The sequence below is a fragment of the Lagenorhynchus albirostris genome, chromosome 4 (assembly GCF_949774975.1).
Source record: "Lagenorhynchus albirostris chromosome 4, mLagAlb1.1, whole genome shotgun sequence".
NCBI lineage: Eukaryota > Metazoa > Chordata > Mammalia > Artiodactyla > Delphinidae > Lagenorhynchus > Lagenorhynchus albirostris.
In genome coordinates, this window is record NC_083098.1 from 51,228,594 (window position 1) to 51,252,884 (window position 24,291).

General features: G+C 38.7%; 2 protein-coding genes across 3 annotated transcripts in view; one reads left to right on the forward strand and one right to left on the reverse strand.

Moving 5' to 3' along the window:
- Nucleotides 1–10,813: 10,813 nt before the first annotated feature.
- UTP3 (UTP3 small subunit processome component) lies at nucleotides 10,814–12,468 on the reverse strand. The gene has a single exon (XM_060147238.1). It carries the CDS (start codon nucleotides 12,295–12,297, stop codon nucleotides 10,882–10,884), a length of 1,416 nt encoding a protein of 471 aa, XP_060003221.1. The 5' UTR covers nucleotides 12,298–12,468; the 3' UTR covers nucleotides 10,814–10,881.
- A 364-nt stretch (nucleotides 12,469–12,832) lies between these two features.
- Nucleotides 12,833–24,291, forward strand: part of JCHAIN (joining chain of multimeric IgA and IgM) — a 35,102-nt gene continuing 23,643 nt past the window's right edge. Inside the window, exon 1 of one of the 2 annotated variants that reach the window (XM_060147243.1) lies at nucleotides 12,833–13,360. In XM_060147243.1, the coding sequence (XP_060003226.1) occupies nucleotides 13,333–13,360 (28 nt within the window). In that variant the 5' untranslated portion in view covers nucleotides 12,833–13,332. Of the gene's footprint in view, nucleotides 13,361–13,755; nucleotides 13,900–24,291 lie in introns of those variants that run through there. The other variant, XM_060147241.1, reaches the window with a different exon arrangement.

A 24,291-nucleotide genomic window follows, 5' to 3' on the forward strand; every position in this document is an offset into this window, starting at 1 on the left:
CCGGCAGGCGGACTCTCAACCACTGCGCCACCAGGGAAGCCCCATCTCTGTTTGTTTGTTCTTTAATTCTTCTAGGTCTTTGTTAAACATTTCTTGCATCTTCTCAGTCTTTGCCTCCATTCTTTTTCCTAGGTCCTGGATCATCTTCACTATCATTATTCTGAATTCTGGAAGGTTGCCTATCTCCACTTCATTTAGTTGTTTTCTGGGGTTTTATCTTGTTCCTTCATCTGGTACATAGCCCGCTGAGTTTTTATCTTGTCTCTCTTTCTGTGAATGTGGTTTTTGTTCCACAGGCTGCAGGATTGTAGTTCTTCTTGCTTCTGCTCTCTGCCCTCTGGTGGATGAGGCTATCCAAGAGGCTTGTGTAAGTTTCCTGATGGGAGGAACTGGTGGTGGGTAGAGCTGACTGTTGCTCTGGTGGGCAGAGCTCAGTAAAACTTTAATCCGCTTGACTGCTGATGGGTGGGGCTGGGTTCCCTCCCTGTTTGTTGTTTGGCCTGAGGCAACCCAACACTGGAGCCTACCTGGGCTCTTTGGTGGGGCTAATGACAGACTCTGGGAGGTCTCACACCAAGGAGTACTTCCCAGAACTTCTGCTGCTAGTGTCCTTGTTGTCATGGTGAGACACAGACCCTCCGCGTCTGCAGGAGACCCTCCAACACTAGGAGGTAGGTCTGGTTCAGTCTCCCCTGGTGTCACTACTCCTTCCACTGGGTCTCGATGCGCACACCACTTTGTGTGTGCCCTCCAAGAGTGGAGTCTCTGTTTCCCCCAGTCCTGTTGAAGTCCTGCAGTCAAATCCCACTAGCCTTCAAAGTCTGATTCTCTAGGAATTCCTCCTCCCGTTGCTGAACCCCCAGGTTGGGAAGCCTGACGTGGGGCTCAGAACCTTCACTCCAGTGGGTGGAGTGGTATAAGTGTTCTCCAGTCTGTGAGTCACCCACCCAGCAGTTATGGGATTTGATTTTACTGTGATTGAGCCCCTCCTACCATCTCATTGTGGCTTCTCCTTTGTCTTTGGATGTGGGGTATCTTTTTTGGTGAGTTCCAATGTCTTCCTGTCGATGATTGTCCAGCAGCTAGTTGTGATTCTGGTGTTCTCATAAGAGGGAGTGAGAGTACGTCCTTCTACTCCGCCATCTTGCTTCCTCTCCCTGTATTTTTTATATTTCTAGTAGTTGACTTTTCTTTTTGGCTTAGAGAAGTCTACTCCGCCATCTTGCTTCCTCTCCCTGTATTTTTTATATTTCTAGTAGTTGACTTTTCTTTTTGGCTTAGAGAAGTCCCTTTAACGTTTCTTTTAAAGCTGGTTTAGTGGTGCTGAAATCTTTTAGCTATTCATTGTCTGTTAAATTCTATCTCTCAAGTCTGAATGATAACTTTGCTGGGTAGAGTATTCTTGATTGTAGTTTTGTTTTTTTTTTTCCTTCTGGCTTGCAAAGTTTTTGTTGAAAAGTCAGTTTATAGCTATAGCCTTATGGAAGTTCCCTTGTATGTAACTAGTTGCTTTTCTCTTGCTGCTTTTAAGATTCTCTCTTTATCTTTAATTTTTGGCATTTTAATTTTAATGTGCCTTTGTGTGGACCTCTTTGGGTTCATCTTGTTTGAGACTCTGTGCTTCCTGGACCTGAATATCTGTTTGCTTACCCAGGTTGGGGTAGTTTTCAACTATTATTTCTTCAAATAAGTTCTCTGCCCCTTTCTCTTTCTCTTCTCCTTCTGGGATCCCTATAATGGAAATGTTAGTATGCTTGATGTCGTCCCAGAGGTCTCTTAAAATATCCTCATTTTTTTAAATTCTTTTTTCTGTTCAGCTTAGGCAGTTTCCACTACTCTGTCTTCCAGATTACTGATCCATTTCTGTGTATCATCTAATCTACTGTTGTTGATTCCTTCTAGTGTATTTTTAAATTTCAGTTACTCTATTCTTCAGCTCTGTTTGGTTCCTCTTTATGTTTTCTAACTCTTTGTTGAAATTCTCACTGTGTTCATCCGTTCTCCTCCCCAGTTCAGTGAGCGTCTTTATGGTCTTACCTAGAACCCTTTATCAGGTTGATTGCTTATCTCTACTTCATTTAGTTCTTTTTCTGAGGTTATGCCTCTTTGTTCGGAACATATGCCTCTGTCTCCTCATTTTACTCAATTCTCTATGTTTATTTCTATGTGTCAGGTAGGTTGGTTACACTTCCTATTCTTATTGTTATTTTATTTTTGGCCATGCAGTGCAGCTTGTGGGATCTTAGTTCCCTGACCAGGGATTGAACCTGGGTCACAGCGGTGAAAGTGCTGAATCCCAACCACTAGATCACCAAGGAACTCCCTACATTTCCTGATCTTAGAGAAGTAGCCTTGTGTAAAAGAAATCCTATGGGGCCCATCAGCATGCTACCCTCTGGTCACCAGACCTATATGCTCTAGGGGTGCCCCCCCATATGGGCTGTGTGTGCCGTTCTTTTGTGGTGGGGCTGACTACTGTGGGTGTGCTGGTTGGAGGAGCTGACCCCTGGCCCAGTTGGCTGCAAGGCTGTGCCTTATGCTGTAGCTGCTGTGGCCTGCTGTGAGGCAGGACTGGGTCCCCGGTGCTAATAAACTGCAGGGAGGATTCCAGGGTGGAACTTATCAGCAATGCTGTTATCACAGTAGAATGAGCTCCCCCAAAATGGCTGCTGCCAACATCTTCACTTCCAAGGGGAGTCCCAGTTGCCTCCTGCCTCACCAAGAGGCTCTCCAAGATCACCAGTTTGATCCAGGCTTATTTCAGAGTACTACCTCTCTGCTGGGACTTGGAACATGTGAGATTTTGCAAGTGCCCTTTAAGAGTCACGTCTGTTTCCTATAGCCCTCTGGCTCTCCTGAACATGTGCCCTGCTGGTTTTCAAAGCCAGAAGTGCTGAGGTCTTGTCTTCCTGGTGCATGACAACCAGGCTGGGGAGCTTGATGTGATGCTCAGCCTCCTCACGCTTTGGGGAAGGACCTCTATGATTAAAATATTCCTCTTGTTTGTGGGTCACCAGATTCGGGGGGTGTGGGTCCTGACTATACTGCCTCTCCACCCTTCCTACCCATCTCGTGATTCCTTCTTTATGTATTTAGTTGTGGAAAATCTTTCCTGCTAGTCTTCAGGTTGTTCTCATAGGTTGCTGCTCTGTAATTAGTTGAAATTTTGGTATGTCTGTCAGAGAAGGTGAGTTCAGGGTCTTCCTACTTTTAACATCTGGCCACCTCTCTTATGAGCACTACTCTTAATGCAATACTCTTATTAAGAGTACAATGCACTCTAAAGAAATATATTTAGCTTAAGCTATATATATATATTTTAAATTTATTTATTTAATTTATTTATTTTTAGCTGTGTTGGGTCTTCATTGCTGCATGTGGGCTTTCTCTGGTTGCAACGAGTGGGGGCTACTCTTCGTTGCCGTGCGTAGGCTTCTCATTGCGGTGGCTTCTCTTGTTGTGGAGCACGGGCTCTAGGCACATGGGCTGCAGTAGTTGTGGCGTGTGGGCTCAGTAGTTGTGGCTCGTGGGCTCTAGAGCACAGGCTCAGTAGTTGTGGCACCCAGGGTTAGTTGCTCTGTGGCATGTGGGATCTTCTGGACCAGGGATCGAACCTGTGTTCCCTGCACTGGCAGGTGGATTCTTAACCACTGCGCCACCAGGGAAGTCCCCTTAAGCAATATATTTAATCAAGATCAAACAATGGCACTTTTCTTTGGGTGGTAGAAATATGGATGTATTCTTCCAATTTTCTATTTTTCTGCATTTGCAAGTAGTCTGTAATGAATGTGTTACCTTTATAATAGAAAATAAAACATGTTGAGGGACTATTTTGATGGTTTGATAATTGTATCTTTTTTTATTATGTTATATCTTTTTAATGAAGATCTACTAACAGCAAAGTTGTGTTCCTTGTGTATACTGTGGAGTAGAACTCAAGAGGCCTACCCTAGAGGAGCTTATCATATTTTGTGTCTATTTAGAGTTTTAATATCTTAATAGAATTGCTGAAACTACTTCGTTGTTTGCTTTTGCTGACCGTCTATGACTTTGTCCACACTTTGTTCCAATTTTCATGCTTTTTTTTCAGATTTTCTTCTAAATTTCTCTCATATCTGACCCTGTATTTGTCCTCTTTGCTTTAATTGAAATTTTCATCTTTTCTTGCCTGTGTTATTGCAAAGGACTCCTACCTGTTTTTCATGCCTCTATTTTTAATCTATTCTAACTCCATTGCTCTACAGCAGCTAGAATGAGTAACTTAATCTTCTGAAGGTTGATCTAATTATGTCACACTGATTCTTGAAAACCCTGGTTGCCTTCCCTATACCTGGTATACAATCTAAGCTCCTTAAGATCATTCCTGATCTAGCCCCTCCCCACTTTGCTGATATTATTTTCCTGCGCTTGCTTCACCCTTGTTGGCTCTGGATAAACTTTAACATGTTTGACATTCCTTATATTGCCACACCCACTCTTCCCTCAAGATTCACTCAAACAGATCTTCTCTGGCCTCCCTAAGTAGAGAGGTACATGCCTCTTTGGAGGTCCCATAGCATGCTAACTAGGGCAGTTAATTGCTCCAACTGTGTCTGTCTCTTCTACCAGAGTGTCTACACCCAAAGTTGACATCTTTGAGTTTCTCCTTTTTCAATGCACAACACATTTACTCGTTTAATAGTTCTCATGCCCCTACCTCCTCCCCCCACCCACGTACTTTTTATTAACAATTCCTTTCCTCTTCCTAAAATCTTATCAAAATTCTTTGATCCTGTGGCCATCAGAGACCTTGAATAGAAGTGATTCAGAAAATTTGGACTGAATATGAAGTTTAAGGAATAAACATTTATTTGGCTGCAGTCTCTCTTTTTGTGTATGTTCAAGCATGATATGCTTAGAAACTTAAGTATGTTTAAAAGCTCGCTGAATAAATATAAAAAATTCTAGGTGCTAATAAAATTTTTTTTAGTCTTCTACTTTGAATAATCCCCTTACCTACCAATGATTAAGATGGTCCATATATATATATATATATATATATATTTATTTATTTATGTATGCCATATAAAGCAATGCTTAAGGGTACAAGGAACAGTCCCCTAAAGTCTCCTATGAAGTCCGAGTATTCCAGGCTTCAGAGAGTCCAGGAATCCAATGACATGGTATGTAAAATGTTGTGATTATGTCATAGGGAAGAACAAATCTAACTCCATATTGGGTCTATTTCTTTTATTTTACCTTTGTATTCTATTGCTTTTGCTATTAGAATGTTGCCTATAGCCTGAAATATACAGGATAGCTCATTTTCAAGTCTCCGACCTTTAAAGGTATAACACTTTTGGGACTTCCCCTGTAGTCCAGTGGTTAAGACTCTGCTTTCCAGTGCAGGGGGTGCGGGTTCAATCCCTGGTTGGGGAACTAAGATCCCACATGCTGTGGGGTGCGGCCAAAAATTAAAAAAAAAAAAAGGTATGACACTTTTCCATTCATATAGAGATAAAAAGTTACAGAACAGAGAATAACATTTGTCTTGTTGCAGGTTTACAGGAACTTAGTGACCTGATCTATGTGGATAGTTGCAAAAACAAAGGAATCTGACACCAAGAAGTTTGTAACAACCAACAACACCCCCTCCCTTTTTAGTGTAAAAGCCCGAATTCTAACTTGGGTAAGATAGTTCTCTGGACACCCTTAGTCTGCTGGCTTTCCAAATAAAGTTACTATTCCTTGCCCCAATAACTCCTCTCTTGATTTATTGGCCTGTTGTGTGATGAGCAGTACAAGCTTGGACTTCGTAACAATTAGGCCTATGTTATTGTTCTGAGGGGAAGGTCCATTGCTTTCATCAGGTTCTCATGGGACTACTCTAGAGTTTTTGTAGTCTCATGGTAAATAATACCACATCATATTTCATTCTTGTAATTAATTTCATTCACATGCCTATGTTATAAGAGAAGAGAACCTAAAAAGCTGTGTGTTCAGAGCAGTGTTTCCCAACGTGTTTTATAGAGCTTCTGGATAAGCATTCTCTGAGGTGTCTCTTAAAAATACAGATCCCTGGGTCTACACCAGGCCAGCTAAATAATAAGTTGTGGAGGAAGGGCACAAGAATTTGCATTTTAAACTTACCAATGGATCCTTAGGCATTCTGGTTTAAGAACCAGTATGATAAAACCAAGGAGAAAATGAACTCTTTCAAGGGGAGAAAATTAGTTTTGTTTTTATTTATTTTTTTAATGGATTAATAGTAACTAACATGAAACACTTACTCCCTGCCAGGTGCTGTCCTAAATGTATGTTATATGGTTTAACTATTTAAATGGCTATAACAATCATATATTATTCAGTGTGAGGAAATTGAGACACAGAGAGGTAAATAGACGAAAGACACATAGTAAGTGGTAAAAGTGGGATTTAAACTCTGTCTTGGCTCCAGAGGTCAAGCTCCTAATTGCTACCCTATATAGTTTCACTTAAGAGAGAATATTTTTATTAGTTTCCTGCAGGTTTTTTGTTTTGTTTTATAGTTATAAAAAGTGTTGATTCTTAATACTTATTACTATTCAAAGCTTCACTTTGAAGCAAATATAAAAAAATCAGTTTTTCTTCCCAAGTGAATAGCTGAAAGAATATGTATGTAAGAAAACATTTTCTGGAACACATAGTTAAAACAACTACATCAAATTAAAAAATTTGATATGACACTGAGCAAAATTTAAAAACTTTAACATTTGTTGATGTGGGTGGTGTTAAATTTTCTATACTGTTTCTGCATTTAAACTTGTGATGGCAAACCACAAATGTTTTAAAAAGAATCAATATTTGAAATGATTTTTAAAACTCTGACTTATTACCTGAAGCAATATTCAGTTTAAATGATTTGGAACTGTAGTTGAATCCTACATGATGTTTTTGGATCATCTACTATTCAGGAAGTGGTACGTGTTCATCATTGTGATCCCTGAGATGTAAATTATACTGATTTTCACCTTTCCTGAATTATTTTGGTAATGTTAACTTATATTACCATACTAAAATTCTTTTACTTCATACAACCAGCAAGGAAAAATAAGCGACTCTACTCCTCAGATATATCAAATATTTTCTGTATCAGATATGTGAATACAGTTATTCACATTACCTAAGCTAGTTTTTATATTTAAAAATCACAAAAAGTAATTTCCCAGTTTGCCAAAAGTTTTGACTATTAAAGTCTGACAAATTTATTTCCACACAAAAATTAAAGGGATATGTTTATTTTATTAACTCCTTCATAAGTAAGAATATAGGTGAGAAACTATGGCTTACAGAATTGACTAGCCCAAAGCCAGTCAGCTGATTTAGTGGCAGAGTAAGTTACTGCATCACTAATTTGATATTTTCTTCTACTTTAATTTTTAATATTTTGTATTTTCAATAGCTGCCCATAGCTTAACATGCTGACATAAAACTAACAGGTTGTTGCTTTGTATTGATGCCTGACACCAGTGATCTACTTTATTGGAACTCTTATCCATGTGAACTCTCCTGAGTTCACAAAGTGAGTCTCTATGATAAATGATCATACTGAATAGTTAACAATTTATTATTCACGTGTTAGGACAGTATCCAGCACATCTCAGTGCTCTTTAAATGTTTTTTAAATAAATACAAAATTTGGAAGATGTAAACATTAAATCCAGTAGTTTCTCTGTTACTTCGTTTACTGTTAATTCACCTCAGGCAAAGCCACTTTTTATGTTTATAAAATAGGATAGTACCATCTAGATCCTAGCTATTACAGAATGAATTAATATTTATAGTGTTGTGAGGTCTCTAAAGGAATATGTGATACATCTGGAGAAATATGTCTTAATTTTTTCCACTTTCCTTGATGGAAGATTTTTCTTCCTTTAAAACATTTTTTTTTCCTTAGCACAACTTTACACGTGGCAGAAATTCGACGTAGAACATTAAATACCTTCAACCTCTAACTTCATTTCCTTGTTTTTGTCCTGTCCCAGATTTTCTATATCCCTTCATGTGCTCACTTACCCAGTGCTCCCCTCTTGTTCCAAACTTAGAATATTAATTTCTTAAGCATTTATACATATACGACTATATTTTATTCTCTATGTTCCTGCAATGAATAGGAATCACTACACTATTAGCTATGTGTTGAGCATCTGTATGTCAGATGTGGATGCTCACAACCTGTGATAAGAGCCAACACTGGGAGTTTCCTGGTGGTCCAGTGGTTGGTGGGATTCCGAGCTTTCACTGCTGAGGGCCCGGGTTCGATCCCTGGTTGGGGAGCTAAGATCCCACAAGCCACACAGCGTGTCAAAAAAAAAAAAAAAAAAAAGCCAAAGCCAACACTTATTAGGTGTTTACTGTGTAACAGGCATTGTTCTAAGTGCATTACATATATTAATTCACTTTATCCTCATAATAATTCTATGAAGTAGGTACTACTACTACTATCCCCAGTTCAGATGAAAAAACTGAGGAAGAGAGATCAAGTAACTTGCCCCTAGTCACAGGTACTAATTGATGAAACTGGGGTAGGAATCTGGGTGAAGCCTGCTCTTCAATCAGAAAAACTTGAGTTTTCCACCTGTGTGTTTCTCCTTTACTGTCACACTATTACCACTCACAACACTTCTGACACCATGTTTCCCCCACCAAGCAATTCTCTGCAACACCAGCTGGGTGTCCTACAATTTAACCAACTCTGACAGTCTACCTGGAGGTAGCGTCAGATCCCACAGGTTAAGGGCTCGGTCCCAAAAGACTGCCCCTACTCCACTTTAGATACCAATCACAAAGTCCAGGTTGTTATCTGTGCTTCTGACCGATGGACTTTAAGTCTGAGGTTCCCATAACTCCCACCTTGGGTTTGATTAATTTGCTAGAGTGGCTCACAGAACTCAGGGAAACACTTATGTTTACACTTTACTAAAGAACATGATGAAAAATATAGATGAACAGCTAGATAAAGAAGTACATAGGGTGAAGACTGGGAGGATCCCCAGCACAGGAGCTGCTGTCCCCATGGAGTAGGGTGCATCACCCTCCCAGTACGAGGATGTGTTCACCATCCTGTAAGGTCCCCAAACCCCATAATATCGGGATTTTGTGGAGGCCTCCTCACATAGACATGACCAATTATTAACTCCATCTCTAGCCTCTCTCCCCTCTCTGAAGCACGGGGGTCTGGGGCTGAAAATTCCAAGCTTCTAATCACAGCTTGGTCTTTCTGGTGACCGGCCCCCATCCAGGAGCTCACTTAGAGTCACCTTATTAGAACAAATGCTGTTCCCACTGCTCCTACTACTTAGGAATTTACAAGGGTTTTAGGAGTTCTATGCCAGAAACCAACATATATATATTTTCTATTGTCTCACAGCTCTTAACCACTGTTATATGTATATACCTATATCCAAGGTAGGTATAGTACCATATAGCTGAAGAAAATGAGTCAGAGATCAAGTATAACTCAAAATCAACCTAGTGAGTTAACTCCAAAACCTGTACTTTTTTACTATATCAGAAAAGGAAGTATAGGATATGGCTCTTAAGCCAGAAAGACTAGGCTGAAATCCTGGTTCTACCACTTAATAGCTATATAACCTTGAGAAAGTTACTTCTCTTTGCCAGTTTCTTCATCCTTAAAATATGGATAATAGAATTTACTACATAAGAGTTGTGAGGAATAAGGATATAAATAAAATGCTTACAAAAGTACCTTTGCACTCAATATAAACTTTTATTTCTAACTTTCCTTTTTTATTTATAAGAAAATAATCTGGCATGTGCGCTACTCTGGCAGCAGTTGTAAGCCAGAAGTTAAAAGAATGAAGGCTCAAATTAAGCCGGCTTGGATCCAAATCCCAAGCATATGTCCTTTAGGAAGTTAACCTCCGGGAATTTCAGCATCCTCATCTCTGACGGAAGAGAACAGTACCACTGCACAAACTTGTGGTAAATGTTTTAATAATAAATATTAACCACTGACCATCTCTGCATTTCTAGCAGCTAGCACAATGTTTAATGAATAAACAGTGACATAGGTAAGATGTCCTTTGTGCTTTCCTTGACTAGTCCTCTCATTTTCTCCCTGGCATCATCCTAAAAATTTTTAAGTTCACCGTCTCATCTTTTCCCTACTGTAAAGACCAGAATAACTATAAAGAAAAATGTAATTTTGTTACCACCTTTAGTTACCACTTACCCAGTAGTAATCATACCAGATTTTCAGCAAGTGTACAAAGAGCACCCACCAGTACAGAAGGGGAAATGGAATTTTTATCTTACCACATTAAGGACTATTAAAAAATATTCACATTTAATGTAATTAAGGCATATCTCTTTCTGTTTTTAACCAAGTTCCTCTTCAGTCCTAAGCTTGTACCACAATAAAATGTACAAAATCCATAAGTTTACAGTAGACTCATTATTAACAAGTATGCTGCTCGAGAATTATACTTTAGGTAAATAAAATGTCAGAACTACATTATAGCCTGTCTTACAAATAAGATGACTGCCAAAGGTGCATTCTCTTCACTTTATGTGAAAAATTATAAAAGTACTATAAGTTTGATTGTTGCTCCACAACTAGCTGTGGAATTTCCCTAGGCTACTATTTGACAGAATGTTGGAGAACTTTTTTCATCACCATCTCTCTTCCCATGCACCCTCATATTGTTCCCACAGTTCTTAGTATGATCTGATTCCAAATTAAAACACAAATTAAGCAGTAACCCAAACAATTTTCCCTATTGACAGACTTTTAAAAATTTACGGTTAGGTATTAAATATTAATACAATCATGTCACCAGTTAAAAATAAAAATTTATTGATCCAAAATTATTGCCAAAAAACTTAAGCTAAGCAAAAACTTTATTTAAGCTTAATGCTCTTTTTAACCCCTGCACGAATGCCAGATAGTTCACCACTATAACGTTGCTCTTCTCTACGAACTTCACGAACCTGGCCTCTTCTGCGAATTTTGGCTCTTCTGAACTTCTCCCGGTGTTTCACTCTGGGATTTCGATCAATCTTCTTTCTCCTAGGTGTAAGCCCCCTATTTTTAGCAATCTGATAAGTAATGGCTCTCTTTGCATTTTGAACATCAAGAGCCTGTTCTTCAGTACTATCTTCTTTCTTTCTCTTCAATTTTTGTCCGTCTTCTATTTCTTTATAGTATTTCAGTGCAGCTTCATCAAAATCAGAATCATCAGAAAGGTCTGTAACAGCAGAGGCAGCAACAGCAGAAACAGATTTTGGCTTGGCCTTTGTGGATTTTGCTTTTAGATTCAGTTCTGCCTTTCCAGCATCATCTTTAAGTGTGAGCAGATGACGAATCTCAGAGGACAGCTTCTGATCCACAAATGACAGCTTGTTGATCAAATTTCGGTAGGTAACAAGCCTTTCTATGACAGGATGTCCATGTGCAGGGACTCTCCTAGCTTTCAGGATCAGATAAAAACTGATGTTGGAGCAGTAGTTCAAATAGAGGTTGTATTTGGTCCTCAGGTATTGGCTTCCTTTTCCAGGTGGAATGATCTTTTGCTCCACCAACTGTAGCAATGGCTCCAGCTCATCCTTCACCTCTGTCAACTTAACTTTCAGGTCATCTATCAGCTCCAAGAGCTCTGGCGATTCCTTTCGCAGCATCTTCAGCTTCTCTCTCACTGAAACTTTCGCCAAATCCTTCACGACCCGTGTCTCAACCTCATTTACCCGAGGTACTGGTTTTGCAAAGGCCTCCACCCAGGTAACTCCAAAATCGTCCTCTTGCAGAGCTTGGGCTAAACGCCGCTGAATAAGCTGTGCCTCCTCTTCCTCCTCTCTTTCCTCTTCCTCTACTTCTTGTTGACTCTGCCGGCCTCGGGACTTGGAACCATAGTCCGTGTCGTAGTAAAGTTTTTTCCTCTGACCCCACGACAAACTGGGATCCACCGAGGCCTCAGCCTCACTCTGCATGGAGCTCCCACCATCATCATCGTCATCCTCCTCATTACCCGCACTCTCTTCATCTTCATCGTCCTCATCGGCGATATCTAGGGCAAGAACCTCCTCCTCATCGCCATCCTCCTCCTCGGCCCCACTCTCCACTTCGCTCCACCCCTTAGCCAAGGCAGCCCGAGATCGGGCCTCATGGAAATCATCTACCTTATCTTGGTAGTAGCTGGAGTCCGCTGGTGAGGGAGGAGATTCCAAATTGTCATCATTTTCGTCCGCTGGGTCGCGACCTGCCTTAGCTCGCACAGCTGCCCACTTGGCCGCTCCGCGCCGCCGGGATCTCCCCACCATAGCTCGCAGTGTCAGCTTCTACAGCGACGTCTGGCTTTCGGTCACCTCTGACTTCCGCGCACGAGCCACGCGCTCCAGCAACAAGCCTCTATAGCAGCTACGCGCTCTCTTACCATGCGCGTCTGCGGGCACTCCAGTAGGATGCAGGAGTTTCCACCTCCTTCCGGCCCCCAGGATGCTCTCTGTGTGGCGTTTGAACCAGGACTTCCGGTTGGTCCTTCAGGCCTTTCCGTGTAGGAACAATAGGTATAGGAAGTTCAGTTCCGTAGAGCCCTTTAACCCAGTTCTTACTCTCGCGAGGCTGGGCGTCGCTAGGGGGATGGCCTGGTGAACCGCGAGGTGATGTCGCGGTAACCATTGGAGGGCGCTTTACCTCCACGCCTAGGAGAGGTCCCGGGGCGGTGCGGTGAGTTGTTCTGCTTCCGTACCGGTTGTCACCGGCCTGGAGCCGAGTCCAAGTGTAGAAGATTTCCTTGTTTACTGGAATTGTTTTATCTTCTCTGCCTATCCGTCTGGAAGTTAATCAGGTTATTGTTGTCTCAGCAACGTCCAAATATGACATTTCTGGGCCCCGTAGCCTGAGGCGGCAGCGGCGCCACTGCGCTCTGGAATCCTGGCGCGGGCGTCCGGGAAAGCGCAGGCCGGGCCGCCGGGCGGGTGGTAGCCCGCCTTCAGCTCCCTTTCCGCAGGGCTCGGCGACTTCATGGGATTTGTGTCCCTGAGGAGTTTCTGAGGGGTGACGGTGGGAAGGCAGAGCCGCGCTCTAGAGTTCGCTTCTTTTCGAGAAGCTCAAGTAGGCTGCAGAAGGCACCGCGATTTCTCTGCCTTTTTAGTGGAAGAGGTTCATTCTTCAAGATATTTTGGAAATGGCACATTTTAACCCTCAAGGGCGGACGCTTCATGAATTGTTCGACACTTAATAAGCACAGGGCAGCGTGCTAGGCTTTGGGAGAACAGTGGTGGGCGAAAGCAGACGCTGTTCCTGCAGTGGTGGAACTTGTGGTCTAGCTGGGGGCACGTGTTAATCAAGTCATCATGCAAAACGTGCCTGATTATAATTGGGGTGAGTACAGGGAACACTTGTCCAGTGTTACCCAGCTGCTGAAAATACTCAACCTGCCTTTTTACATCGCTTTTTGTACACGCCATCCATCCCCCTTTACTAAACACTAAAGTGTTGAGTACTCCCGCCCAAATACGGGAAATTTCTGCTGTATTGAAGAGACAGTCTAAGCATCACCTCTTTGATCTCGTCTTTAATTGCCTTAGTCTTTTCCTTAGTTCTTCTGTATCACCTAGTAGACCTCAACTAACTGTGATATTGCAAGCACGCAATACAGTGTCTGGCACAGAGTAAGTGTTCAATGAAGATTTGTTTAATGAATAAGTATTGAAATTGCAGTATTTGATTATCTGTTTCAGGTGCTCCAATAAACGGAGGGAATGAATAATGCATAAGGCTGCGAACATCCTTAAGGGAGATAACCTGAGCTGGAATGGATTTTAGGAGTCATGAATTCCAATTCCAGTATCTTCATTGTATACATGTGGAAACAAAGACTTGGGAAGGTTACATTAGCAAATCAAGCACAGAAACCTGGGGTAGGGCTCCCACACCAGGCCCTCACATTCAGCTGTTATCAGTCCTTTGCTAATTCAATGTGAATGAGTTTCAGACCTTTTCCAGAGCATAGGCTAAGCTGGGTGGATGAAAGAAACCAAGAGCTCAGATGAAAGTGTTTGAAGAGGAGGGTGGTAATAAGGGAAAAATCAGTCAAATTTGTCTTTAGAAGTATTTCTAGGACTAGAAGTGTGAAAGGACTGCCCTGCAATCTTAGAGTAATTCAGGGTTTAAGTTTTCAGACATTACATATGATAGGTTCATATTCATTATATATGTTAGGTATTATGACACCTTCAGATGTGGGTAGTTGAAAGCTGAACTTTTGATAAGTTGCTAAAATTAATGGCGACATACAAGTTCTTTGCAGAAAGTGGAGTGTCATTAGGTTATGAAAAATAGTACAATTTTTTAGAAAAATGGTATTTTGAACTAAATATTTTTAAAGTGTTAAAAGTTATCTTAAGCATTAAAAAACCTTTACAAGATTTTAGGAAATACAATTTAAACAATAGAAAAGGTGTGGGTAAAAGTCTTATGTTCTGATGGTAAGCCCAGAATTCATTTTTGAATGTAAATTTTAATAGGTTTTGTCATTCAAATATTAACTGCTTATTAATTGTAGCAGAATGCTACATGCTGTAGTAGATCTAAAGGTGAATTAGTCACAGTCTCTTCTAATCAGGTAGAAAAGAAGACATGCATACAGATTATACTAAAATACAAGGCAGTGTGAGGTAAACCCAGCGCTGTGAGAGATCAGAGGTGAGAGATCGTCTCTGGATTTTGTTCTGGAAATGTTGCTTAAAGAATGTTGCATTTAAGCTGGGACTGTGATTAGATCCATGCTTTAAATGTATTAAATTTACATTATATGTAAGCATTAAGTTTTACTTAGGCATGTAAATCTCAATTTTTCTGTTCATTTTTATTGCTAATTATTTGAGAATTTGTAGTCATACTTAACAATGCATATACTGTTATAGAGAAGGTAGAAAAATATTTTGGATATTTTTAATGGAATGATCACATTCCTCTAATATTATTTGGTTTATACTATACATTACATTTCCTAACTATTTAAAATAAAGTTGCAGTAACCAGTGCATATTCAGAGAGTGTTGTATTCTAACATTCTCAGATCTTTTTGATGAACAGTTCAGAAGTTAGTTCTTCCATTCCAGCAGCTCCCATAGTCTAATCTTCCATAGCCTATTCTTGGAATTATTTGCCATTTGTTGAGGAAATTGTTTTCTTAAAAATTTGTATTGCCGTGACTTACCTGGTGGTCCAGTGGTTGGGACTGATCACTTCCACTGCAGGGGGCGCGGGTTTGATCCCTGTTTGGGGAACTAAGATCCGGCATGCCGCACCGCCAAAAAAAAAAAAAAAAAAATTTATTGCTGGAAAGACAGATTAATGCTTTATTATATTATAAGCCTATGCCAATTAAAAAGAAAAACAGAGTCCCCAGAGAAAATGCACAAATATTAAATAACATTTAACCATTATATTTGTGGCAACTATAATGTATTATCAACTTGAATCTTTATTACATTATTGTGGTGCCTGCTCAGGAGTTAGCACACTACACATAATGAGAGCCAACAGGTTTCTTTTCTTTTTTTTCGTTTTTTTTAGAATACCCTTTTTGCCTTACTCTAAGCCTCTTGTAGGATTTTCTTACTGTAGAGGTGGGGTTCATGAATGACACACTAGGTGATATTAGGATACTTTCTTCAGGGCATGAGTTCAAGTTGTTTAAGATATTCTACCACCAGATTAGCTTAAACTGATCTCAGTTTCTTCTGGACTTGCAGCAATAATAATAGCTAACATTGAGAGTAGTTATTATGTTCCAGTACTGTTATAAGCTCTTGACATTTAACCCTATGAGGAAGTACTGTGATAATCTCTAATTTAGGAAACTGAGGCACATGGAGTTTAAACGAGGTCTTAAGACTGGTAAATGGTAGAACTAGATTTGAACCCAGACAGTCTGGCTTTGGAATTCACACTATACTATAGCTAACTACTGTACTATATTGGCTTTCAAATATTCCCTTAATAGGTCTTTTCATTTCCAGTCTCTGCTATACATTTGATTCAGCATCATCAGGTAAATCTTCCTAGAATACCATTTCCCTCATCCCACACCCTTGCTCAAAATGCTTCAATGACTCTCCATTACTGTCAAGATAAAGTTCACAACATACAGGGCCCTCCCACAGTTTTGCCTCAAAGCAACCTTTCTCGCCATACCTTTCATTACCTCCCTACTAAAATCTTCCATTCTAACTTAAATGCTCTACCACTCTTTATTCCCCAGACGTTGCTTTGCGATTTCCTCCTCTGTTTCTTTGCTCATCTTTTCAGTGTTCTCATACTTCCTTATGTAAAAAAGTTGCAAATCACTACAGACATCTTTTTGGTTAAATTCTCACACAGGTCCATAATAGGACCTGTATGAGGCTGTTTGAAAAGCTATTATTGATAGCAGGGTGTTGGAGACAACCTGGATGTCCATCCCTGGAAGAGCAGATCAATAAATGTCATGGGTGAACAGCATGGAATTTAGGAGCATAAAGTGACCATACAGCTTAGTTTGCTTAGTACAGTCTTGTTGAACTTGTTATTCTAGTGTAATTATTAATAGCAACCCTTTTACTTTTATGATTTAGATGATAAAGTATATGGTCATCTTAACTATGCAATAATTGGAAAGTGGATTATATATCCACATATCAACATGAATGGATCTTAAAAGCAATGTGCTTAAGAACAAAAGTAAAAAAAATGAGATATGTAATACAATGTGTACAACAATACAGCAGCACACATTTTGTAAGAACATATACAAACAAAATAATGTGCATTAACTACAAAAGAACAATTGCTTATGGAGGAGCAAAGAATGGGATGAGGCTTGGAGATTAGAGGAAATAGGAGAGGTATCAATACTTTCCATGGACCAATAATGATAATGTGCCAGGAACTGAGGAGAATGATTAAACTGTTTGCATCTGAGGTTCAATTAAAAATAAGGAAAACAAAACAAAAAACAAAACAAATAAGCAGACAAAAAATGACCATATACGTCTCTAACTTAAAGTCCTTTAAAAGCTTCCCAACATCTATAGGATCAAGTTTATATTCCTTATGACCTGACTCCTGCATACAGCTTAAGCTTTACCTCCTACCACACTCTCACTGCTACTATGTACGGCATAGCCTTGTATATGTACACAACATATGTACAATAGATGTATATATTAGGCTAAGAGCTAAAGCCTTTATTGTATAGCAACTGAGGGCTGACTAGAAAAAAAATTTATGTGGGTTGTGTTTCAAAAAGCTTCACCATCAAAACTACAGTTATCATTGTATCAATAATTAATATAAAAATAATTGTATCTACCAGGTTCCTCCTTAACCTGGTACAGGCTATGCTTTTTCTTGCTGCCTTTCCTTTACACATGTTGTTTTCTTCTATGCTTTCTAGAGAATTCTTACTCATCATTTAAGGCTAGTTTTTTTTTTTTTGGCCACGTGGGAGCTTAATTTCCTGAACAGGGATCCATCCCGTGTCCCCTGAATTGGAACCTCGGAGTCTTAACCATTGGACCACCAGGGAATTCCAAAACTAATTTTAAATGTCACCTTAAAAGCCTTTCCTTGTCTCCTCAGACAGGATGAAGAACTTCCTCTTTTGCATTTCCATGCTTCAGATCTCTATTTATACTTACTGCTTTCCCTCCATTAAGTGTATAAGCCCCATTAAGGCTGGATCCAAGCTGTTATTTTTTAAATCCCTAGAATCTAGGCCAGTATTTGAGAAAATATGTTTCTAAACGCAGTGTCAGCATACAAAATAGTAGCCTTTAACAATGAATTGCAATGTCTTTTGTACTGCTCTGGTCATCAGCACAGGTTTGTTTTTTGTTTTTTTTTAAGTAACATTTAAAAACTGAAATATTTGATATATGGCTTTTGTGAACTTAAGCTAATAATTAAATGTGTATTTGCCTTTCATCCCAGTGCCACAGACTAGGTTATGATGACTGAATTTGTCAAAGAAGTAGTGTTTTTTTTTTTGTTTAATGTTCAGAAGAAGTAATAATAGTTAAAATAATTTGATACGAGAGTAATAATGGGAAGATGTATTCTTGGTGTTAAAAGTGATCAACCTATTTAGATAATTTAATATACCTCACGGAAACTCCTTGAACTACTTTTAGGTACAAAAAAAGAAGGATTATTTTTAGGTGTAAGAAAGAAAATAGAAAAGATGAAGCATAGTTGCCATCTGCTTTCATTTCTGTCAGAAACCACTTACTCTGAAACCAGTAAGTTATTGATTCTTTTTGCAACTAGGGTGTGTATCTATTTAAAGACACAAAAATCCTAAACGTGATTTGGAAGTAAAATATAGAACTTATACTGAAATATGAGATAAGCATATGAACCCTTGTAAGCTTTTAATTAAAAATGACTAGGTTTGGTAGTTTTAATTACAAAATGAAGAATTTAATGAAATTTTGACACTACTTTCTCTTCCAAACTCTAATTCAACTAAATACTGCACAATTATTTTCTAAACATTATTTACCCCCTTTTTGTTTTTTCTTGTCATGAGGAACCTTGTAGATACAATTATACATATAACTGTTGATTCCGTGATAATTGTACTTTGATGGTGAAGGTCTTTTGAAACAGTTCATGTAATTTTTTTCTCTTTAGACAGCCCTCATTCTCTACAGTATAAAGCCCTCTTATCCTAATATTCATGGCCTGCCTATATCTGGCCCCAACTTATTTTTCTAGCTGCTGTCCTACTACTTTCATTGAGGAACTCTACATTGTAGTTAAACTAAAATGCACATTGTTCTTTTTCTCTTTTTAAGATTTCCTTCCCTTGGCCTTTGCTTATGCTGCCCCACATCTCAATTCTTAGATGGCCTTCAAGGCCCAGCTAAAATCATATCTTCTCAAGGCTGTATTCTCTGATATGTTTCCTTCCTTTGGCATCTAATAGCCCTTTAACTCTTCCTATGTTAGGATTTTTTTTTTAAATGGAAGTATAGTTGACTTACATTATTGTGTTAGTTTCATGTATACAGCAAAGTGATTCAGTTATTTTTTTCAGATTATATTCCATTATATGTTAGTGCAAGATATTGAATATAATTCCTTGTACCATGCAGTAAATCCTTATTGCTTATCTCTTTTATTTATAGTCGTTTGTATCTGTTAATCCCATACTACTAATTTGTCCCTCTCTCCCTCTCCCCTTTGGTAACCATAAGCTTGCTTTCTATGTCTGTGAGTCTGTTTCTGTTTTGTATATAGATTCATTTGTATTATTTTTTAGATTCTACATACAAGTGATGTCATATAGTATTTGTATGTCTCTGTCTGACTCACTTCACTACGTGTAACATTCTCTAGGTCCATCCATGTTGCTGCAAATGGGAATATTTCATTCTTTTTTATGGCTGCATACTATTCCACTGTGGGTGTGTCTGCGCACACACACACACACACACACGCACACACACACCACACCACACCACACCACACCACACCACACCACACACCACATCTTCTTAAGCCAGTTGTCTGCTGATGGGCACTTGGGTTGTTTCCGTGTCTTGGCTATTGTTAAGTAGTGCTGGTATGAACATTGGGGTGCATGTATCTTTTCAAATTAGAGTGTTCATCTTTTCTGGGTATATACCCAGGAGTGGGATTGCTGGATCAAATGGTAGCTCTATTTTTAGTTTTTTTAGGAACCTCCATACTGTTTTCCATGGTGGCTACCCCCATTTACATTCCTACCTACAGTGTTCCCTTTTCTCCACACCCTCTCCAGCATTTATTTGTAAACTTTTTGTTGGTAGCCATTCTGACTGGTGTGAGGTGACACCTAATTGTGGTTTTGATTTGCATTTCTCTAATAATTAGCGATGCTGAGAATCCTTTCATATGCCTGTTGGCCATCTGTATGAATTCTTTGGAAAAATGTGTATGTAGGTCCTATTTTGGGATTTTAAAACATTTTCTCCATTGTGTTGAGACTATTTATATACTTGTTTTATATTTTCTGCCAGATATATCACCATTCATATCTGTAATATATATCTTTATAATATCTGATACAGTTACATAGTAAGTACCGATAATAGCTAATCAAATAATGAGAGTTAAATTGAGTTCTCTTAAATTTCAATAAGGTATTAGAAGTTAGTAAAAATAACTTAAAAATTTAATGAGTCTGAAAATGTGACTGATCTATATCTATTTTTTTTTTTTTTTAAACATCTTTATTGGAGTATAATTGCTTTACAATGGTATGTTAGCTTCAGCTTCACAACAAAATGAATCAGTTATATACATATATATCTATTTTTGATATTAAGAGATAACTTAGACTTTATGCTAGGAGCAAAGGGGAACCATTGGGGGGTTTTAAACAGGACAAGATTAGAGGATTGACGGGAAGAGGTAAGATTATAGAGAGGAAGTTAGTGTGAGGATGTTACAGTCAGCTAGGTGAAGAATTTTAGTGTCTAAACTAGGGCCCTGGAAACAAAAATATAAGAAGTACACAGATTAACAGCTATTTAAGCGATGGTATTACAGGACTCAGTGTCTGATTAAGGATGAGGAGGTGAGGAGTTAAAGTGACTCACAGGTCTTCTTGGACAACTGAGTGGATGATGGTACCCTCCACTAAGAAAACTCAGGAGGAAAGAGGTTAGCAGGGGTGAGGAAACAGAAAAATAAGTTTTGGACATTGTGCCTTTGAGGTGTCTGTGAAGGGGTTTAAGTGTCTAATCTCTTCTAGACAGTAGGATATATGGTTCTGAAGCTTGGGGGGAGAATATGAACTAGAGCAAGAGATTTGGGTGTCTTCCACATTTAGCTGGAACATGAGACTATATTTGCTATTTAACTAAAAAACAAAATATGGTTTGGAGTTGTTTTTACCTAAGTAGCTAGCGTGCATGAATTAGTTGAACAGAAGGGATATACTACCTGCCTGCCACTACAGTTATAAGGCTATCATCAAGTGTGAAATTTAAAAGGTTTGGATTAATAAATGAGCTACATGCAATTAAGTATGTAATTTTAAACCTATTCAAGTTTAAGACCTCTAAACTTACCCTGTAAAACTAAGCCATGAAAAATTACTAAAAACAACAATAACAAAAAATACATCTGAATAAAGCTTTCATGTGTGCTCATCTCTCATTTTTATCATGTTCAGAAGTTTTAGTCCCTGTCTGGGCTTTCTCCACTTGCTGTTGTCAATAACATTGAATATTTGGGGAGATACTAATTACATATCAGGCACTCTACTAGGTGTCTTAAGTATATTATCATATTTAATTCTCACAATATATCTATGATGAGGGTACCATTATTATCCTCTTTTCACAGATGAGGCTCAGAGATGTGAAGTAATTTGCCTGAGGTTATATAACTGGTTGTTAAACCCAAGTCTGTCTCAATCTGAAGTTATTTTTTTAAAACTATTTTATTATACTGTCTCTTAGTCTACATTTTATCACAATGAAAAACTTATGCCCAGAGACATATGCATTTCTGTTTCAATACGTACTGAAAAAACTTGAACCCTCAGATTTATAGACTAAGATTACTCAGAGATATGGTATCAATTTCAGCCAATATAATGGCAGAAAAATAGAATCAGGAGGCATCAGCCATATTGCATCTCTCCAGTTTTATTTTAGGGCCTGGGAAAGCATGAATTGAGTAGATTTGTTCAGAGTACAGGCAAATATAGTCATAAAGTATAATTAGAGGATATCATTCAGAGATTGATCTATTGTTCCTTCATTGATTATTTTTGGGCAGGTTTATTCTGTGTTGTTTTTTTTCTTCTATGATTTTGGTAAAATTGTTTATTCACTATAAATTACTTTGTTTACTTCAACTTATTTTTGTTTACACTGATTGCCGTATCAGAGCATTACTTCATGTTGTGATTACTAACTGTACAATTAATGTTCTATTATGCAATATTTAAAGTAACAGTGAACACATTACTTGTTTCCTTTCATATAAGTATAAATCACTGATAATATTGTGATGTTATATTTAAAATTTGTTTCTTGTTGCTAAAGAGCTGAATTGAATGAAGATATTTAATAATCAAGTATAATATAGTTATCTATACAAAATCATTACTCTACAACCATATCATACAATAATACTAAGTTTACATCCATGTAAACTATTTTAATTTTGCACAGCACACAGCACTGTAGTAGGTGCTTAAGGGTAAGTGTGTCGAAACATATGAAATACATGTTCTCTGGACTCATACTGCCGTACTGAACTTTCATTTCCTTCAATAGTCATGTTTTCTCTCAACTCCAAATTGTCAATGTTTTATTTATTCCTAGACCATAGTCCTCCCATTTTTGCCCTACTTCTACTCATCTTTCAATCTCAGCGTAGATATTGCTTCCTCTGGGAACCTTTCCTTGACCCTGCCTACCTCTCTCCCAACATCTGTGCTCCTATCGCACTTTGTACTTGTCATCATGTAAACCCATTTGATCAAGGGTCTTACCTATTTTGTTCACTTGTATCCCTGCCACATAGAGTTGATGCCAATAGATACTTGAGAGAAAGAAAAAATGAATGAATGATCATTTGAATTAAGGGCCAGGTAAGCAGCATTGGTCTTGCAGGCCACATATACACATTTGCTATAATGGCAACTTTATTTCAGTATCATAAAGAGAAAATAAATTTAAAATTTATTTTTAAATTTTTAAAATAAAAATACGTGGTTGCCTCCAATTATATGAGGAAATTATGAGCCAAAAAGATAGCTATATTAATTTCTTATTGCTGCTGTAATAAACATTGGTGCTATAAAAAAATTAGCCGGGAATAATCAATTATTGCACATATTTTGGGCCAAAGCAACTTATTTGAAACTCTGAGAGAAATACAAAAGAATTATATAATAGTCTTGAAAGAATGCATCAGATATTTAAAAAAATTTCTTTGGATATTCCTCACTATGGATTTATGCTTTCTCCTTGTTATTGGGGAAAACAGACTTAGTATGGCACTTAAATATGATGTAAAAACTGAGTAAAAGAGTTAGGAACAAGAAAAATTTTATTTTCTTAACCATTTTCCTAACTGAGTCTTTATAATTCCGTTTTGGTACTTCCTTATATCCTTTTAATGGGGTGCCAATTGCTACTGCTCTTTATGAACCCCTCTCTGCATCTAGAAAGTGTTTATTTTTACTTTTTTAAAACATCTTTATTAGAGTATAATTGCTTTACAATGTGTGTTAGTTTCTGCTGTATAGCAAAGTGAATCAGCTATGCCTCTCCGTTGCGGAGCACAGGCTCCAGATGCGCAGGCTTAGCGGCCATGGCTCACGGGCCCAGCCGCTCCGCGGCATGTGGGATCTTCCCGGACTGGGGCACGAACCTGCGTCCCCTGCATCGGCAGGCAGACTCTCAACCACTGCGCCACCAGGGAAGCCCTCCCCTCCCTCTTGTGTCTCCCTCCCACCCTCCCTAGCCCACCCTTCTAGGTGGTCACAAAGCACCTAGCTGATCTCCCTGTGCTATGCGGCTGCTTCCCGCTAGCTATCTATTTTACATTTGGTAGTGTATATATGTCCATGCCACTCTCTCACTTCTTCCCCGCTTACTCTTCCCCCTCTCCCATTCCCAAGTCCATTCTCTACGTCTGCGTCTTTATTCCTGTCCTGCCCCTAGGTTCATCAGAACTGTTTTATTTTTAGATTCCATATATATGTGTCAGCATATGGTATTTGTTTTTCTCTTTCTGACTTACTTCACTCTGTATGATAGTTTCTAGATCCATCCACATCTCTACAAATGACCCAATTGTGTTCCTTTTTATGGCTGAGTAATATTCCATCGTATATACGTACCACAACTTCTTTATCCATTCGTCTGTCAGTGGACATTTAGGTTGCTTCCATGTCCTGGCTATTGTAAATAGTGCTGCAGTGAACATTAGGGTGCATGTGTCTTTTTGAATTACGGTTTTCTCTGGGCATATGCCCAGTAGTGGGATTGCTGGGTCATATGGTAGTTCTATTTTTTAGTTTTTAAAGGAACCTTTATACTGTTTTCTATAGTGGCTGTATCAATTTACATTCCCACCAGCAGTGCAAGAGGGTTCCCTTTTCTCCACACCCTCTCCAGCATTTGTTGTTTGTAGATTTTTTGATGATGGCCATTCTGACCGGTGTAAGGTGATACCTCATTGTAGTTTTGATTTTCATTTCTCTAATGATTAGTGATGTTGAGCATCCTTTTATGTGTTTGTTGGCAATCTGTATA

Coding starts and splice junctions, on each gene's coding strand:
- UTP3 (XM_060147238.1), bottom strand. CDS start 12,297: ATGGTGGGGAGATCCCGGCGGCGCGGAGCGGCCAAGTGGGCAGCTGTG.